This window comes from Loxodonta africana, chromosome 5, assembly GCF_030014295.1.
Source record: "Loxodonta africana isolate mLoxAfr1 chromosome 5, mLoxAfr1.hap2, whole genome shotgun sequence".
Classification (NCBI taxonomy): domain Eukaryota; kingdom Metazoa; phylum Chordata; class Mammalia; order Proboscidea; family Elephantidae; genus Loxodonta; species Loxodonta africana.
The window spans coordinates 157,242,715-157,261,036 of record NC_087346.1 but is presented as its reverse complement, the minus strand read 5'-3'; the positions used below and the strand labels follow the sequence as shown (position 1 = coordinate 157,261,036).

Below are 18,322 nucleotides of genomic sequence, written 5' to 3'. Positions count from 1 at the left end.
AGAGTTGCCAACACACTCTCAAGTGTCCACCTGATTTAATTAGCTCACTCTTCATCAGCATCTCTCTCCCACCCGCTGACCAGTCCCTTTCATGTCTGATGAGTTGTCTTCAGGGATGGTTCCTGTCCTGTGCCAACAGAAGGTCTGGGGAGCATGGCCGCCGGGATTCCTCTAGTCTCAGTCAGACCATTAAGTATGGTCTTTTTATGAGAATTAATTTGGGGTCTGCATCCCACTGATCTCCTGTTCCCTCAGGAGTTCTCTGTTGTGCTCCCTGTCAGGGCAGTCATCAATTGTGGCCGGGCACCAACTAGTTCTTCTGGTCTCAGGATGATGTAGGTCTCTGGTTCATGTGGCCCTTTCTGTCTCTTGGGCTCTTAGTTGTCGTGTGACCTTGGTGTTCTTCATTTTCCTTTGCTCCAGGTGGGTTGAGACCAATTGACCATTTCATTTTTGATGACTCCAGATTTTTCTAGATTCGTACTTAGCACAGTCCGTGTTTCGATTGTTAACGGACGTTTATGCTGTTCCTTCTCATTTTGAGCCGTGCCACGTCAGCACATGAAGGTCCCGAAAGCTTGACTCCATGTCATTAAATCAGCTGTATTTTGAGGAGACAGTTCTTCCCCAGTCATATTTTGAGTGCCTTCCAACCTGAGGGGCTCACCTTCTGGCATTTCAGCAGTGGATGCTTCTGTTGTTAAGTGCCGTCGAGTCGGTTCTGACTCGTAGCCACCCTGTGTATGACAGAACAAAACACTGTCCGGTCCTGCGCCATCCTTGTGATCAGTTACGCTTGAGCCCATTGTTGTAGCCACTGTGTCAATCCATCTTGGTGAGGGTCTTCCTCTCTTGCTAACCCTCCAATTTACCAACCATGATGTCCTTTTCCAGGGACTGATCCCTCTTGATAACATGTCCAAAGTACGTGAGATGTAGTCTCACCATCCTTGCTTCTAAGGAGCCTTCTGGTGGTACTTCTTCCAAAACAGATTTGTTTGCTCTTTTGGCAGTCAGTGGTATATTCAGTATTCTTCTTCAACACCACAATTCTTTTTCAGTCTTTCCATATTCATTGTCCACCTTTCGCATGCATATGAGGCGATTGAAAACACCATGATTCCGGTCGGGCACATCATAGTTTAGTCCTCAAGGTGACATCCTTGCTTTTCAAGACTTTAAAGAGGTCTTTTGTGCAGATTTGCCCAATGCAATGCGTCTTTTGATCTCTTGACTGCTACTTCCATGAGTGTTGATTGTGGATCTAAGTAAAATGAAATCCTTGACAACTTCAGTCTTTTCTCTGTTTATCGTGATGTTGCTTATTGGTCCAGTTGTGAGAAGTTTTATTTTCTTTATGTTGAGGTATAATCCATGTTGAAGGCTGTGGTCTTTGATCTTCATCAGTAAGTGCTTCAAGTCCTCTTCATTTTCAGCAAGCAGGGTTGTGTCATCTGCATAACGCAGGTTGTTAATGAGTCTTCCTCCAATCGTAATACCCCGTTCTTCTTCATGTAGTCCAGCTTCTCGTATTATTTGTTCAGCATAAAGATTAAATAGGTACAGTGAAAGAATACAACCCTGACATACACCTTTCCTGACTTTAAACCAATCAGTATTCCCTTGTTCTGTCCGAACAACTGCTTCTTGATCCATGTAAAGGTTCCTCATGAGCACAATTAAGTGTTCTGGAATTCCCATTCTTCACAGTGTCGTCCATAGTTTGTTATGATCCACACAGTCAAATGCCTTTGCATAGTCAATAAAACACAGGTAAACATCCTTCTGGTATTCTCTGCTTTCAGCCAGGATCCATCTGACATCAGCAATGATATCCCTGGTTCCACATCCTCTTCTGAAACCGGCCTGAATTCCTGGCAGTTCCCTGTCGATATACTGCTGCAGCCGTTTTTGAATGATCTTCAGCAAAATTTTGCTTGCATGTGATATTAATGATATTGTTTGATAATTTCTGCATTCAGTTGGATGAACTTTCTTGGGAATAGCCATAAATATGGATCTGTTCGAGTCAGTTGGCCAGGAAGCTGTCTTCCATATTTCTTGGCATAGACGAGCGAGCACTTCCAGTGCTGCATCTGTTTGTTGAAACATCTCAATTGGTATTCCATCAATTCCTGGGGCGTTGTTCTTTGCCATTGCCTTCAGAGCAGCTTAGGCTTCTTCCTCCAGTGGATGAATGAGGATGCTAATTTCTCTACATCCTTTCCAACACTTGTTATTTTCAATATTTTTTGGTAAACACCATCCTAGCACGTGTAAAGTGGTATCTCAATGTGGTTTTGATTTGAATCTCCCAAGTGACTAACGATGCTGAACATATTTTCATGTGTTCATTGACCATTTATATCTCTTCTTTGGAGAAGGCCTATTTAAACCCTTTGCCCATTTTTTAATTTGTTTGTCTCATCTTTTGTTTTTAAGTACTCTTTGCCATGTCTGTTCTTATTTTAGAGCATTTTTATTAGGAATAAATATTGGATTTGTTGAAGACTTTTTTTTTTTAGCATTTATTAAGATTCATATTATTAAGTAATACACGGAAGCTGTGCTTTGTTTATAGAACTTCTTTATAAGTTAACAATTTTTAGCATTTCCTTAGAAAGTTAAGCAATGAGAACTATAAAGCTGTTTTGATGAACTAAAGCACTTCAAATCAGGAATTACGGTTGAGAGTCGAAGTTTTATATCAGTCTCAGCACCCAGTCAAATTTTATTTTTTATTTTGGTCACAGTGTAAAAAATCCTGAGTCACACAGACATGTAGGTACAAATGGTAACCGTTCGTGACAGTTATAACAGTCTCTCTTGCTGCCTCAGATAGTCTTCAGTGAAATGGGTCCCGACCCCTGAGGGTTCTCTAACTGATATTCTCTAACAACTCTTGACCTTCTTCATCGTAGATCTATAGGCAGAGAGAAGCCCCCAGAACCTTGAGTAAGCAGGGAAGCTGGGTTACAGCAATCCCGAAACTTAGTGTAAAATGGTGGAAGTCATACTAGTACATGGTCTCAGCATCAGAACCTGGCTAACTTTCGGGAGGAAAACGTGAGTCACGATCAGCCTTGGGCTGGTGGAGATCAGGCGTCCTCCGCCCTTCAACTTTTTTACCAATTCTGACACCAGCCATCCCTCCCGCAGCACTCTCTACTTCTCTTCTGGGTTTGATAATCCGTTGCAGTGGCCATACAGAACTCCCAGACCATACTTACAATTAAGTGGTTTATTAAGGAAGCAACAGGGTACACAACTCAGGATCAGGAAGCATGCAGGCAAAGTCTCCCTTCTTCAGTGCAGGATAGCTCTCTCAGCTCCTCTCTGCTGTGTAGTCCTCCTCTCAAGCCACCTGAGGACAGGCTCCTCTTGGCCCTGCTGGCTGTCACCATGGACTCTTCTGTAGGCCCCTTTCTGGGCCAGTCTCTGTCTTGAGCATGATAGCCCGTGACCCATGTTATAGCTCTTCTGGGAGATTCCTTGCCTCATCCGTCTCTGCTGCTGCCTTCTTCCTTCTGCTTCTCTTCTTTCTGTCTGGAAAACCTCTGTGGGGCTGGTTGCATATATACACGGTGCCTTGTCAGTTTCAAGGCATGGCCCCTCCCAGTGGGGGAGCATGAACTGACCAATCCTCTCTTGGCAGACTACAAACAATTAATTTGCATAGTAGGCTATAGTCACCTCATTTGCATAGCTCATTGACCAATCCCTGCAAGGTGCATACCAGTCACAGGGCAGGCTGCAGCCAAGGCCACAACAAACCAAGTTGTTTACAGCTTACCCAAGAAATGTCGGTCAGCCTGGGCAAAAGTAACAAACCCTCTGGGATAGAAAGCAAGGGCAAAGGTAACTCTTCAGGGCTTAGGGGAAGAATCTCTTAAGCTGTTTTTCCAAAGAACCAAGGCAAAGAGCCGCATACAGGAATTCCTCTCGCCACAGACGAGAGCTCTGAAGCACATTGGAGGAAAGCCCTGAGCCGATGTGAGGCCGTGTCTCTTCTCAGATGTCCACCCACTTAGTGTGACTGCTTCTGAGACTTGCTGCGGGTGTGTGGATGTGTGTGTGCCAGCGCTGCCGGGCCCCCGGGTGCTCCACTGCGTCTCTGCTGCGGGTGTGTGGATGTGTGTGTGCCAGTGCTGCCCGGGCCCCCGGGTGCTCCACTGCGTCTCTGCTGTGGGTGTGTGGGTGTGTGTGTGCCAGTGCTGCCCGGGCCCCCGGGTGCTCCACTGCGTCTCTGCTGTGGGTGTGTGGGTGTGTGTGTGCCAGTGCTGCCCGGGCCCCCGGGTGCTCCACTGCATCTCTGCTGCGGGTGTGTGGGTGTGTGTGTGCCAGTGCTGCCTGGGCCCCCGGGTGCTCCGTTGTGTCTCTGCTCTCTGCACGTAGCTACGTGAAGCACAGTAGTGAGTTCTGAGGGTTTGGAGGAGGTGCTGCGGGCCTGCTGGGGGTTCTCAGGAGTTGGTTTTCCTCATGGTCTCCAGTGACCCCACTGATGAGCACCAGGTCATGAGAGCGTGCACCCCAGAGGTGTGCACAGTTGCGTACCTTCATCTCTTGATGTGGACTGTTGTGTTCTCCCATCTCAGGGTGGAGGGCTGTCCTGCATTTCTGGAGTCACCCTTGCTTGTGGTGGCTGTTTCCGTTTTTCTCGTCACTGAGGATAACTCTGCCCCTGCGGTATTGTGTCCTGAAGAGGTGAGTGGCCTGTGGTGAGTTGTGCCCATTGGCCCTGCTTCTGGGTTTCTGTGGGGTGACGACACCTGCCTGGCTAAGCACAGCTGTGTCGGAGGTTGTGGGAATGCCAGTGCGCCACCACCTTGCCAGGGACCATCCCCTGGAAGAGGGCACGTTACCTGGAATTAGTGGCTCCCACATCTGCACCTGTGACGTGTTCACAACTGTTCACAAGTGTCCCAAGAACCTGCAGTGGTAGGAGGAGCAGGACCTCCACCCACTCGTGTCGTGCCTGTGTCCCTTGCGTTGGGTGGAGCAGATGTGGTCAGGCAACTGAAATTTCTGGACCCAAAGTGCTGTTCCTTGTAAGGCCCTGCCTACCTTTTCTCTTTTTGAGGGCATTCCAGAGTGATGTGACCTACTCTACCAAAAACACCCGAACCTTTAAGTGTGAACCAAAGGGCTTCCTCTTTCATGACCGTGTACTCGCTGTTGAAATGTTGCATTCTCTCAGACCGTTTCCCTCTGCTTTGGAGGTGATTTACAGAGATAGAGAAACAGAAAGCTGGAGATGTCTTGTGATGGGTTGGTGGGGAGCTGGCCCCCATCCTGTACAGGTGAGGCGGGTGGTACCTCTCAGGAGTGGCACAGTGTGGGTGCCAGCCTTCCTTGGCAGTCCTGTCTGTCTGTCTGTCCTTTAGAGCCTGCTCGAGGAAGTTGGCAGTACCCAGGCTAGTTTTGTTTGGATGAAAGTTTTTAAAATATGTCATGTAATTTTATGCTTCTTGAAAATTGCTAAGCCTTTTCCGGCTTCCTCTGTGTGTATTACTGGTGGTAACAACTTTTTGCCTGTGCTGGGCATTGGCCAGGCCTGCAGCAGCAGCCTGGGTGCTCTGCTCATGAGTTTAAGGTGACCTTTCTCTTCTCCACCTACAGCCAGCTGCCCCTCACAGTGCTGATACCAGACCTTTTCGAGGAAGCCACTCGCTTTCTTTTTGATTGAGGGTCAGAACCAAACCAACAAAAAACCAAACCGACCGCCATTGAGTTGATTCCGACTCACAGCAACCCTATAGGACAATCTTTACAGAAGCAGACTGCCACATCTTTCTCCTGCAGAGTGGCGGGTGGGTTCGAACTGCCAACCTTTTGGTTGGCAGCCAAGTGCTTAACCACTGTGCCACCAGGGATCCTTGAGGGTTGGAACATGGAATGATTAAACTTGGTGATTATGGGAGCGTCCATTCGTTACGTGTTCCTGTGTGTGGGCACTGTCATCTATACCTTTCAAGTGACAAAGGCACAGCGGGTACCAAGTATGGCCAGAGCTTCGTGGCTGGCATCTGAGCCTGCGGGAGTCTGCTGAACACCTGTGAGCAGGGTGGAGAAGAGCCAGGGCTGACGTCAAGGTTGAAGCAGGGCTGGCTGCTTTCCTGTCTGTGCGGGAGTGGCGGGGAAGTGCTTCTGAGGCAGGACTGGGCTGGGGCAGGGGGGAGACCGGTGAGGAGTGGGCCTGCCTTGCTCCGCAGGAGCTGCCATCTCACTTGTGAGCCCCTTGCTGGCCAGTGCAGGTGTCTGCCACACTCGTGGCAGGCAAGGGGATTTGGGGACGTGGCGTTATCTTGGAGAGAGCCCTCAACCAGCCCTTCCAAGGCCTGGGTTCACTGAGGTGATGGCTGTTGGGTGAGACAAACCCCATGGCAGATCAGACAATGTACCAGCTCGGGGAGGGGGCACGCTACACCACCCGTGCTCTCATTCAGCCCACAGGCTTTCTGTGAATCTTTCGGTTTGCGGTTCTGTAGTGGAAGGAAGATTTTGAGCCTGAGAGTTGCTTTGGGGAGGATGTGTGTGTGTATGGGGGGGTGAGTCCACAGCCAGTGATGGGTACCAGAGCTGAGCCCGGGCCCTCTCCCACTGGTTCCACACTCGGACCCATCCAGGTTGGCAGCTCCCTGCACCAGCTGCACCTGCCCAGGGCTGGGAAGCTGAGGCGATGCCTGTGTCTTATCGTTCGGTATTCCCTGTCTATAAAGCGAGCGGCTTTCTTCCAGCCCTGGTTGGCATCTTCTCAGCTGCTTTGATGTGGCAGTAATAATAGTGACCGCTTCTGTGGTGTTACTGTGTGCCAGACACAGTTCTGAGTACTTCACATGTATTAGCTAATTTAGTATTTACAACAGCCCTGTAAGGTAGATACTATTATCCCTCCCAACCTACAAAAGAAGCTGCTGAAGCAGTGAGGTCAAGTTAGTTGTTCAGGGTCACACTGCAAATGAGCAGTGGAGCCAAACTTTGAAACCAATGATCTGGTTCAGAGTTCAGTCCCTGCTGCTGTGCGTCTGCCACGTGCAGGATGGCTGGGCGGGTGAGCGGAGTCTGGGCTGCCCAGTTATCCTTGGCCTGACTCTGACATCAGTTGGACCCATGGACCCCCCCCCCACTGATAAGTTCCTACTTGAACGGGGGTGGGAGGGTGTTCTAATGTGACAGATGAGACCAGTAGGAGATCAGTAGGATCGGTGGAATGAAAAAGGATTCTATAGGTGCATTGTTTTAAAAGATTGTGAATGGCCTCATGTTGTTTTGTGGCAGTTAGATTGAGGGTGACGACTGCTCCATGCACAATCCCTGGGCTGTGTCAGGCTCCAGGCAGAGGGCGTGGGCCGGCCTCCAGGAGCTTGGAGGCTCAGGTCGGACCTCCTAGCCTGGGCGTTTTGCTGGTGGCACCGAGTGGGCAGCTTGCCTGGGAGGAGCGGGTGGACTGCTCCACCGCCCCTGTGTCCAGCCAGTCCTATGGACCTGACCTGGGAGAAAGCAGCTCTAACTGTAAAGAAATGGCTTTCATCAGCCCTTGCCAGTGATATTTTCCCCCTCTTATTAGAAAACAGAGCCTAACGAATGAGTTCAGACTGTGGTTTCTGAATTTCCATTTTGTGTGATCGTTCTATTAATTGAATAAAATGAGGGGAAAGTTTGGTTCTACACAGGTGTCCATTCTAAGAAGTCAAAGCTGAAGCGTCAATTCCCTCAAGGCGTCCTGAGAGCTGGGTCGGGCGCAGTGGTGACCAGAGGGGTCGGAAAAGTGCCGAGCTCTTGACCTAGCGAGAAGTCCAGCACAGTGGTGACCAGAGCGGTAGGGAAAGTGCCGAGCTCTTGACCTAGCGAGAAGCCCAGCACAGTGGTGACCAGAGCGGTAGGGAAAGTGCCGAGCTCTTGACCTAGCGAGAAGCCCAGCCCAGTGGTGACCAGAGCGGTAGGGAAAGTGCCGAGCTCTTGACCTAGCGAGAAGCCCAGCCCAGTGGTGACCAGAGCGGTAGGGAAAGTGCCAAGCTCTTGACCTAGCGAGAAGCCCAGCCCAGTGGTGACCAGAGCGGTAGGGAAAGTGCCAAGCTCTTGACCTAGCGAGAAGCCCAGCCCAGTGGTGACCAGAGCGGTAGGGAAAGTGCCGAGCTCTTGACCTAGCGAGAAGCCCAGCACAGTGGTGACCAGAGCGGTAGGGAAAGTGCCGAGCTCTTGACCTAGCGAGAAGCCCAGCCGCTCTCCTCTGCTCTGTGAGGCAGCTCAGCCCTCGGCTTTCCTCGGCCTGGCACAGTCAGGGCCTCATACAGTCAGGCGCTCATGGGCAGCCCCCGCACGGTCACGGTCAGGGCCTCGCAGGGTCGAGCCTCGTATGGTTGGGCCCGCTCCCTCGTCTTCCTCCTCTGGCCCTCGCTGGGTCCCCATTTCAGCAGGAAGGCAGAGTGTGATGGCCACAACGAGACCTCAGGAGGACGGGCGAGGTGGGGCGGCTGGACTTCCTGGGTGGGGTGAGGGTGGGTGCACTGTATGTGGGGTGTCTAGGGCAGGAGCAGCCCAGAGCCTGTGGGCAAGGGCATCGCCAGAGAGCCAGTGCCCTAGCAGAGAGGCCGAGGATGAGAGGAAACGGGCTTTGGGTTGCATTCATTTGATTTTGCCGGTTTGCATGTTAACACCTTTGTTAGCTCTGTGTCGCTGTCTGAGTGGCAGTCAATTCAGGCATCCTCACTGATTTTCAGGACTGCCTCAAGAGTCACGGGTCTTTATAGAAAGTCACCTGTTAGGGGAGGGGACCTCCAGACCCAAACAACAAAGCCCCTACTCCCCTGCCACTCCCAAGGCACCCCAAAGCCATGTTCCAAACCTCCATGGAGTTGGAGGTGGGGGTCACGCTGCCTGCCCAGGGCTGAGGCCAGTGCAGGGGCTGCACTTTGTGCCCTCAGAGTTTGATTTGACCTGGCGGTTCGCACACCAGGCCATTCAGTTTTGGGATTTTGAGGTCAAACTGTGATGCTTTTTCAAGCACCGGAAATGGGCAGGGGTTCTGTCTCAGACTCTGGCCCTCAACCTGTCCTGCTGCTTTGATGGTAAGTCTGTTTCAACACTGACTGAGGCAGGTGGGCATTGTGTCCCCCCAAGACCACAACTGCTGACTTAGGATCCCGCCCCACCCGAGGCCCAGTCAGCGCCTTCCCTGTGTTGTCACCTTGAAATTTGAAGGCACCCTTTGCAGGAGGGATTGAGGACACAGATAAGAAGCCAGCCCAGGGACATGTCCCATGCGGGCAGAGCCAGGATAGGAGCTGGCGGGCAGCCACGGGCTGGACTTGAACACCAGGTGCAGACCCACTGTGCCTGTTAGTGGGCGTGGCTGGCATCTTAAAAAAGTTGACGAGCATAGATTCAGGGTAGGCATTTGGGGGACCTTAGGTGCGTCCCGGGTGGCAGTGAGCATTGCCAAAAAGGGGTGGGTCCCTCCCCGGTGGCCCCACAGGTGGGCCTCATTCCTCTGATTTTTTTTTCCTTCTGGTTATAAAGTTCCTGGCAAGGAGATTTCTTAACCAATATTGTCTTTATAGAGCCATTACTGTATTTCAGGAAATCTTGTCGTTTTGGTTCTCTTTAAGAACGTGGATACTGTTTCTTAAAAAGGAAGTGTGAAGTTGTTGCTTACAAGCAGTATTTGGCATAAAGTGGGTCCAGAAAAGAGGTGCTGTCGCTGTCACAAGGAGCTGGCCTGGGTAGGACGCACTTGCTGTTGGGCCCGGAGCTTGGGGCTTGGTTTCCGGATTCATCCCTGCTCACCCTGATTCTTCCTGGTCAGTGTCTCCCGTGCGCAGGTGGGCCCTGCAGTTGGCTGGTTTCTGGCAGAGAACAGAATTTTTGCTTCTCAGTGAACTAAGTGGCTTAAATGGTGATGGGACATTCAGTTCTAGCCTGTGGGTGCCGGATTCTTACCGACTCTCCTGCCAGGAGCCTGCGGGATGCGTATACGGCTCAGCCCCTCACTTCTCCCTAGGGTGCACATTCAGGAGCTGAGTGGTTCTAATTCAGAGGAGACGGCTTTAGAGGGGGACCTGCTGGGCAAAACCACTGGAGACATTTGATCAGAGTCTGATGGGAAGGGGCGATGCTAAATCTCGCCCGGGTGCATGGTGGGGCCCCGTCCTGAGGGAACGCACCTTCTGGCTCTCAGCTGCTGTGACACACACATGGTGTGATGAGACCGGGTGTGTGGGCTTGGTCTCGTGCTCTTGTTGATGTGTAGTGTTTAGAGTTCAGAGAAGATGGCTGGACTCTCATTGCTCTTTTCCTGTTTTCCTTCTCAAAGGAATGTTAAATGTGGATGCTGCCCTCCTGTCCACCCTGTCTTCGTCCCCTGCAAGAGCAGTCATTTCAGCTGTTGGACTCTGAGGCCAGAGCGTGCGTGCACAGGGGCGAGAGCACCATGGGCCCCAGTCTCAGCGGGGCTGGTTTTCACGGGACCGTGGTCCCTTCCGGTGCGCTGCTGGCATTCATCACACCCGCTGTGGGATGACTCCATCGTGGAGAAGTCTCTCAAGTCCTTGAAGGACAAGAACAAGAAGCTAGAGGAGGGCGGCCCTGTGTACAGCCCACCTGTGGAGGTGGTGGTGAAGAAGTCCATCGGGCAGAGAGTTCTGGATGAGCTGAAGCACTACTACCACGGCTTCCGCTTGCTCTGGATCGACACCAAGATTGCTGCGCGCATGCTGTGGCGAATCCTGCACGGCCACACCCTGACACGCAGGGAGCGGAGGCAGGTAAGGGAGGCGCACCCGAGCTTGTGTTTATTTCACCCGTAGAGAAATGCACGATGAAGTGAACTTCCTGGAAATATATCCACTCAGTCGTAACACTGTTGACATCTTGTCTGTTCTGTCAGTGCGTTTTAACACACAGGTGTTTGTTTTCTCTCAGTGCCTTGATGCCATTCCATTGTCTCCTGGCCTCTCTTACTGCTGGTGAGAGCTCTGCTGTCTGATTGCTTGTATTTCTTTTGCAGGTAAAATGTCTTCTCTGATTGCTTTCCAGGTCTTCAGGGCTGTGTGAGCTTGTTTGAGTGAGTTTGCTTTTATTGAATGTTTGGGATTTATCCTCTCAACTTTGAGATTTCACGTCAGTCATCAGCTCTAGAACGTGATCAGACATCAGCTGCAGAACCTGGTTGCCTGCCATCTCTTGAACTTGACTGACTGCCAACTCTAGAACTTGACTGCCGGTCAGTGCTAGAACGTGGTCGTCCATCAGCTCTAGAACCTGATCGCCTGTCAGCCCTAGAACTTGACCACCCGTCAGTGCTAGGACATAGTCAGCCACCAGCTCTAGAACTTGATCACTCACCAGCTCTTGGACAGGGAGAGGCCTTTGGTTAGGCAATGGTTGCACCGACTCCTTCTGTCCTCCATGTCTCTTAAGATATTTTTCCTGTTTTCTGTTTCTGGCTCTCAGGACTGCCACCTAGATATTTTTCTTCTAGTTTGTTAATTCTCTTTTTAGCTGAAGTAATCTGTTTAATTCATTCATTGGAATTTTATTTTCAGTTACTGTATTATAACTCTAGAAGTTTGTGTCATAAATTGTTTTAATATTTGACATTTGTTTTGTAATTAGTTTCCTTTATAATACTCTGCTTTTCATGTTATTGTTATTTTAATTTGTGAGGAAAATAAACACTCTGTTAGGGTTTTTATCAATGAGCTTGATCATTTTTGATAGGATTTTGTTCTTTTTTTTGAGTTTTAGGTTCCACATTTTATGTCCTCAACCGTTTTAAATGCAGTTCCGTTATAGTTTGAATTTAGTGTTCTTCTTTCCTCACACTCGTGGGGCTGGATCCAGCTCTTGATTGTGTCTGTTGACTTTTGCTTGTGGTGAGTGGGGTGTGTGCTGTAATTTTGGACTGTGAGTCTGTCCTCAGAGGGATTTCATCTGTGTGGCTTGGTTGGTTGCTTCTGGGGGTGGTGTGGGCCCTGCCCCCTCTCAGGGAAGGTGCAGCCCTGTGTGGGAACTGAGGCCCCACTCCAGGGCACGGCCTCCGGTGCCTCAGCTTTTACGGGACTGCAGCCCTCCCTTCCTCCCTCCCTCCCAACAGTGTCAGTTGCCTTCTTGTTTTTAGCTCTGGGCCTTTCCATTACTTTCTGCTGTTTGTTTATTTTTAAATCTTCTAATTTGGGGAATAATTTTAGATTTACAGAGAAGTCGCAAACACGGTTGGGAGAGTTCCCGTAGGCCGCACCCAGTTCCTGGTCCCCTAACACTTCCTCTCCCAGTACACCGTGCATTCCTCACAGCTGAGGCGCCAGCCCTGGCACAGTCCTGGTAGTTAAGCCCAGACTTTGGTCCCATTTCCTCTTTTCCCAAGATGCCCTTCTGTGGCCCAGGACCCCACCTGGGTCACAACATGGTCTCCTTTTCAGTCTTCCCTGGTCTGTCACGACCACGATAGCTCAGGGCAGGTGTCTTGAGGAACGTCCCCAGGCAGGGAGTGTCAGATGGGGGTGAAGAGGCCCACAGAGACGACAACTCCTCCTCACCTCCCCCGGGGCACTTGGCATGCCCACGACTTCACTGGGCAGCTGAGCTTGGCCACTCAGTCAGGGTGGCACTACCAAGTCCCTCGCTGTAGTGTGGACAATGTGGAGACGCCTAGTCCCACAGCTCTGCACCCGCCATGGCTGCTGCCACCCGTACACGTCTCAAGCAGGCCACCCCTGCCCTGAACCTGCACTCGAGCCCTCTGCCTCCTTGGTATTTTCTGGCCATGTAGGTGTGTCACAGCCATCTCAGAACTGCATGTCTAAAGCCAAACTCCACTCTTCTCCATGTCTCCAACCTGTGCCAGCCCTGCCCTGTCCCTCTGGGATGTCTCCTGGAGGCCTCCATGGAGTTACCCCTGATGCCCCTCTCTCTCCCCCCAGCACACAGCCAGCCTGCCACAGTCCGGCAGGTTTGCTCTGCACCATCTCCACCACTGCTGTCTGGCCACCCCTCTGGCCCTGGGTTGTTGTTGCCACAGGCCCCCTGCATCCACCCTTAACTGCAACCGTCTGTCCACACACCAGCCAGGGCAGTCCTTTGAAAATGGATGTTGTCGGCTCATGTCCAGTACCCTCCCGGGTCTTCCTTCTCTAGGAAAAAGCCCTCCCAGCCTCGGGCCCCACATTCTCCAGCCCCTCACGCCATGACTTCTCCCCCCGTTGCTCCCCCTCACTCCGAATGAGCCCTGGATCCCTGGTGTGCCACAGCCTGTGCCCCGGCATCCCTTCTGCATCACCTTTGTGTGAGGTCACCCTGAGCATGCAGTGGAAGCCCAGCAATCCGTTTCTTTATCCCTGCAGGCCCGGGCCTCCTTTGCCTGAGGAGCCTCTGGGTGCATCGCTGGGGTAGGGGAGATGTGACCATGTCTAGACCAAGATGTCTGTGCATGTTCAAGTCAGCTTCACATCTGAAGCCTGTCAGTGCATTGCTGGTCGTGTGTCCCGTCCCGCAGTATTTTTTACCTTCTTCAAGATAATTTGTACAGTGCCTAAAAAAAAAAAAACAACTTTTTTTTTAAAAGTGCCACGCGACAGTGGGGTTTGTAATCCTGCTTTTTAAAAAAGTTGTGGTGACAATGTACACAACAGAACATTTGCCGTTCAACAATTTCGACATGGATGTTTCAGTGACATGATTACGTTCTTTATGTTGTGCAGCTGTTCTCGCCACCCTTTTCCAGATCATTCCACCGCCATTAACATCAGCTCAGTGCCCCCTAAGCCAAAACGCCCCGTTTTCTCCTAACTCCCACCCCAGCAACCACTAAGAATACCTGGTTTCTGTATATTTGTCTACTTAATATAAATGATACGCCGTATTTGCCCTTTTGGGACTGACTTGTTACACTCAGCATGGCGTTTTCGACGTTCATGCATGCTGTGGTAAGTATCAGGACTTCATTGCCCTTTTTGGCTGAGTGGTATTCCATTGTATGCATATACCACATTTTGTTTATCCATTCATCTCTCGGTGGACATTTTGGTACTTTCTACCTGTTCGTTCTTGTGAATAACGCTGCGATGAATGTTCGTGTACAAGTCTTTGTTTGCGTTCCTGCTTTTATTTCTTCTGGGTGTATATCAATGATTAGGATTGCTGGGTCACGTGGTAGTTCTGTGTTCAACTTTTTGAGGAACTGCCAAATTTTTTCCACAGTGGTTGCACCATTTTATATTCCCACCACAGTGGGAATGTAAACCACAGTTTCTCCATAACCTTGCCAACACCTGTTTTTTTTTTTTTTTTTTTTGATCACTGACCTTCACATGGTGGTGAGGCGGTATCTTATTTGATTTGCATCTCCCTTTTTAATGGACTCCCTGGGTAGCGCAACCAGGGACGGAGTTCGTTGTAGCTGAAAGGTTGGGCGAGTTACAGATCCCATCCAGAGGCGCGTCAAAAGACAGGCCTGGCAATGTGGAGCATTTCTGCTCTTCACACGTGGGTCAGCCGTGAGTCAGAACCAGCTTGATGGCAGCTAACAGAGCAACGGCTAACAACAGTGAGCATCTGTTCATGTGCTTGCTGGCCATTTGAAAATCCTCTTTAGTGAAATGCCTGTTCAGGTCTTTTGCCCATTTTTTGATTGGGCTATTTGTCTTTTTGTTTTAAACTGTAGAAGTTTTATATATATTTTGGATATTAGACCTTAATGGATGTATGGTTCCTGAAAATTTTCTCCCAGTTGCTAAATTGTCTTTTCACTTTGTTCATAAAGTCCTTTGATGAACAAAAGTATTTTAATTTTTTATGCGGTCTCATTTATCTATTTTGTCTTTTGCTGCTTCTGTTCCTTTGGTCATATCTGATAACTCATCATTAAAAGCTAGGCCCTGCGGTCACACCCCTACATTTCCTTCTAAGAATTTTATGGTTTCAGTTTTTACATTTAGGTCCTTGATCCATTTTGAATTGATTTTTGTGTGTTGTGTGTGGCTTAGATCCTCATTCACCCTTCTGCACGTGGAAATCCAATTTTCCCAGCACCATTTATTGAAGAGACTCTTCCTTCACTATTGAGTGGACTCCGCATCCTTGTTGAAAAGCAGTTGAACACAGATGTTTGGATTTACTTCTGGGTTCTCAGTTTTACCCTGCTGGTCTGTATGTCTGTTATTATGTAAGTACCAGAATGTTTTAGTTACTATGGCTTTACGCTACAATGAGTGTGAATCCGCCTGCTTTATCCTTCTTCTTTGTAATTTCGCTTTTATACTTTTTTTTGAATTTTATTTTATTGTTGCTGTTGTTGAGAATATACACAGGAAAATGTATTCAGCAGTTTCTACATGTACAATTCAGTGACATCGATTATATTCTTCAAGTTGTGCAACCATCCTCATCCTCCTTTTCTGAGTTGTTCCTCCCCCATTAACATAAACTCATTGCCTACTAAGGGTCCTGTCTAATCTTTTGAGTTGCTGCTGTCAGTTTGATCCCATATAGATCATTCTTGAAAGAACATAATGCTCAAGGCAGACCTTTTTTACTAGTTAAACTAAACAATTGTTTGGTTTTAAGACGACTTCGGGGATATTTTTGGTTTAAGGTTTAAAAATTATCTCAGGGAAGTAGTTTCAGGGGTTCATTCAACCTCCATGTCTCCAGAAAGTCTGGCGTGCATGATAATTTGAAATTTTGTTCTATATTTTCCCCTTTTGATCAGGGTTCTTCTGTGGAATCTTTGATCAAAATCTTCACTGAAGGTAGCCAAGCACCATCCAGTTCTACTGGTTTAATGGCAAAGGAGGCAGTTCACAGAGGAGGCAGTTAGCCACACTTTCCGTGTTGTTAGATGCTGTCAAGTCGGTTCCAACTCACAGCGACCCTAGGTGCAACAGAACGAAACACTGCCTGGCCCTGCACGATCCTCACAGTTGTTGCTATGTTTGAGCCCATTGTTGTAGCCACTGTGTCAGTCCCATCTTATGGAAAGTCTTCCTCTTTTACATTCACTGACCCTCTACTTTACCAAGCATGATGTTCTTCTCCAGGGACTGGTCCCTCCTGATAACATGTGCAAAGTACGTGAGACAAAGTCTTGCTGTCCTTGCTTCTAAGAAGCATTCTGACTGTACTTCTTCCAAGACAGACTTGTTCATTCTTCTGGCAGTCCGTGACATATTCAGTATTCTTCCCCGAAACCATAATTCAAATGCATCAATTCTTTGGTCTTTCTTATATGTTGTCCAGCTTTCACATGCATAAGAGGTGATTGAAAATACCACGGCTTGGGTTAGGTGCACCTTGTCTTCAAGGTAACATCTTTGTTTCTTAACACTTTAAAGAGGTCTTTTTTTTTTAAATAATTTTTATTGTTTTAAGTGGAAGTTTACAAATCAAGTCAGTCTCTCACACAAAAACCCATATACACCTTGCTACACACTCCCAATTACTCTCCCCCTAGTGAGACAGCCCGCTCTCTCCCTCCGCTCTCTCTTTTCATGTCCTTTTCGCCAGCTTCTAACCCCCTCCACCCTCTCATCTCCCCTGCAGGCAGGAGATGCCAACATAGTCTCAAGTGTCCACCTGATCCAAGAAGCTCAATCCTCACCAGCATCCCTCTCCAACCCATTGTCCAGTCCAATCCATGTCTGAAGAGTTGGCTTCGGGAATGGTTCCTGTCCTGGGCCAACAGAAGGTCTGGGGGCCATGAGCACCGGGGTCCTTCCAGTCTCAGTCAAACCATTAAGTCTGGTCTTAGGAGAATTTGGGGTCTGCATCCCATTGCTCTCCTGCACCCTCAGGGGTTCTCTGTTTTGTTCCCTGTCAGGGCAGTCATCGGTTGTAGCTGGGCACCATCTAGTTCTTCTGGTTAAAAAGGTCTTTGGCAGGAGGTTTGCCTAGTGCGGTACGTCGTTTTATTTCTTGACTGCTGCTTCCATGGGTGTTGATTGTGGATCCAAGTAAAATGAAATCCTTAACAACTTGAGTATTTCTGTTTATCATGATGATGCTTATGAGTCAACCTGTGAGGATTTTTGTTTTCTTTATATTGAGGTGTAATCCATACTGGAGGTTGTGGTCTTTGATCTTCATCAGTAGGTGCTTCAGGTCCTCTGCACTTTCAGCAAGCAAGGCTGTGTCATCTGCATTTTGTAGATTGTTATTGATTCTTCCTCCAATCTTGACGCTGCTTTCTTTTTCATATAGTTCAGTTTCTCCGATTATTTTCTCAGCATACAGATTGAATAGGTGGTGAAAGGATACAACCCTGACGCACACCTTGGCTCTGCATGAGCACAGCTGTGTTCTGGAATTTCCACTCCTTTTTTTTGTCTAATTGTGCTTTAAGTGAAAGTTTACAAATCAAGTCAGCCTCGCATACAAAAATTTATATACACCTTGCTATGTACTCCTAGTTGCTCTTTCCCTTATGAGACAGCACAGTCCTCCTCTCCACCCTGTATTTCTGTGTCCATTCAGCCAGTCTCTGTCCCCCTCTGCCTTCTCATCTCCCCTCCAGACAGGAGCTGCCCACGTAGTCTCATGTGTCTACTTGAGCCAAGAAGCTCACTCCTCACCAGTATCATTTTCTGTCTTATAGTCCAGTCCAATCTTTGCCTGAAGAGTTGGCTTTGGGAGTGGTTTCTGGAATTCCCACTTTTTGCAATGTCACCCATAAATTGTTATGATCCACATGGTGCAATGCCTTTGCATAGTCGATAAAACACAGGTAAACATCTTCAGCAGAAATTTACTTCCCCATGACGTTACTGATACTGTTTTATAATTTGTGCATCCTGTTAAATCGCCTTTCTTTGGAATGGGCGCAAATGTTGATCTCTTCCAGTCAGTGGCCAGGTAGCTCTCTTCCAGAGTTCTTGGCCTGTGTGAGTGGGTGCTTCCAGTGTTGGTGTCCATTTGTTGAAACATCTCGACTGATATTCTGTCAACTCCTGGAGCCCTGTTTTTTGCTAACGTCTTCAGTGCAGCTTGGTCTTCTTCCTTCCACGCACCGTTGGTTCTTGATCATAATGCTGCCTCCTGAAATGGTTGAACGTTGGGCAATTCCTTTTTGTACAGTGACTCTCTGTATTCCTTCCATCTTATTTTGATGCTTCCTATGTCATTTAATATTTTCCCGGTGGAATTCTTTAGTATTGCAACTCGAGAATTTTCTCTTCAGCTCTTTTTCTTTCAGCTTGAAGAAATGACGAGCATGTTCTTCCCTTTTGGTTTTCTAACACCACGTCTTTGTGCATTTCATTATGATACTTTACTTTGTCTTCTTGAGCCACCCTTTGAAATCTTCTGTTCATCTCTTTTATTTCATCATTTC

The 18,322-nt window shown here is 48.8% G+C and overlaps 1 protein-coding gene across 5 annotated transcripts in view; it reads left to right on the top strand.

The window, feature by feature from the left end:
• The window catches only part of LETM1 (leucine zipper and EF-hand containing transmembrane protein 1), a 72,656-nt gene that overhangs the window by 13,385 nt on the left and 40,949 nt on the right, over positions 1–18,322 (top strand). For 4 of the 5 annotated variants that reach the window (XM_064286141.1, XM_064286140.1, XM_064286139.1 and 1 more), the window contains one exon: positions 10,313–10,763. In XM_064286141.1, the coding sequence (XP_064142211.1) occupies positions 10,313–10,763 (451 nt within the window). Of the gene's footprint in view, positions 1–4,687; positions 4,705–10,312; positions 10,764–18,322 lie in introns of those variants that run through there. The other variant, XM_010591351.3, reaches the window with a different exon arrangement.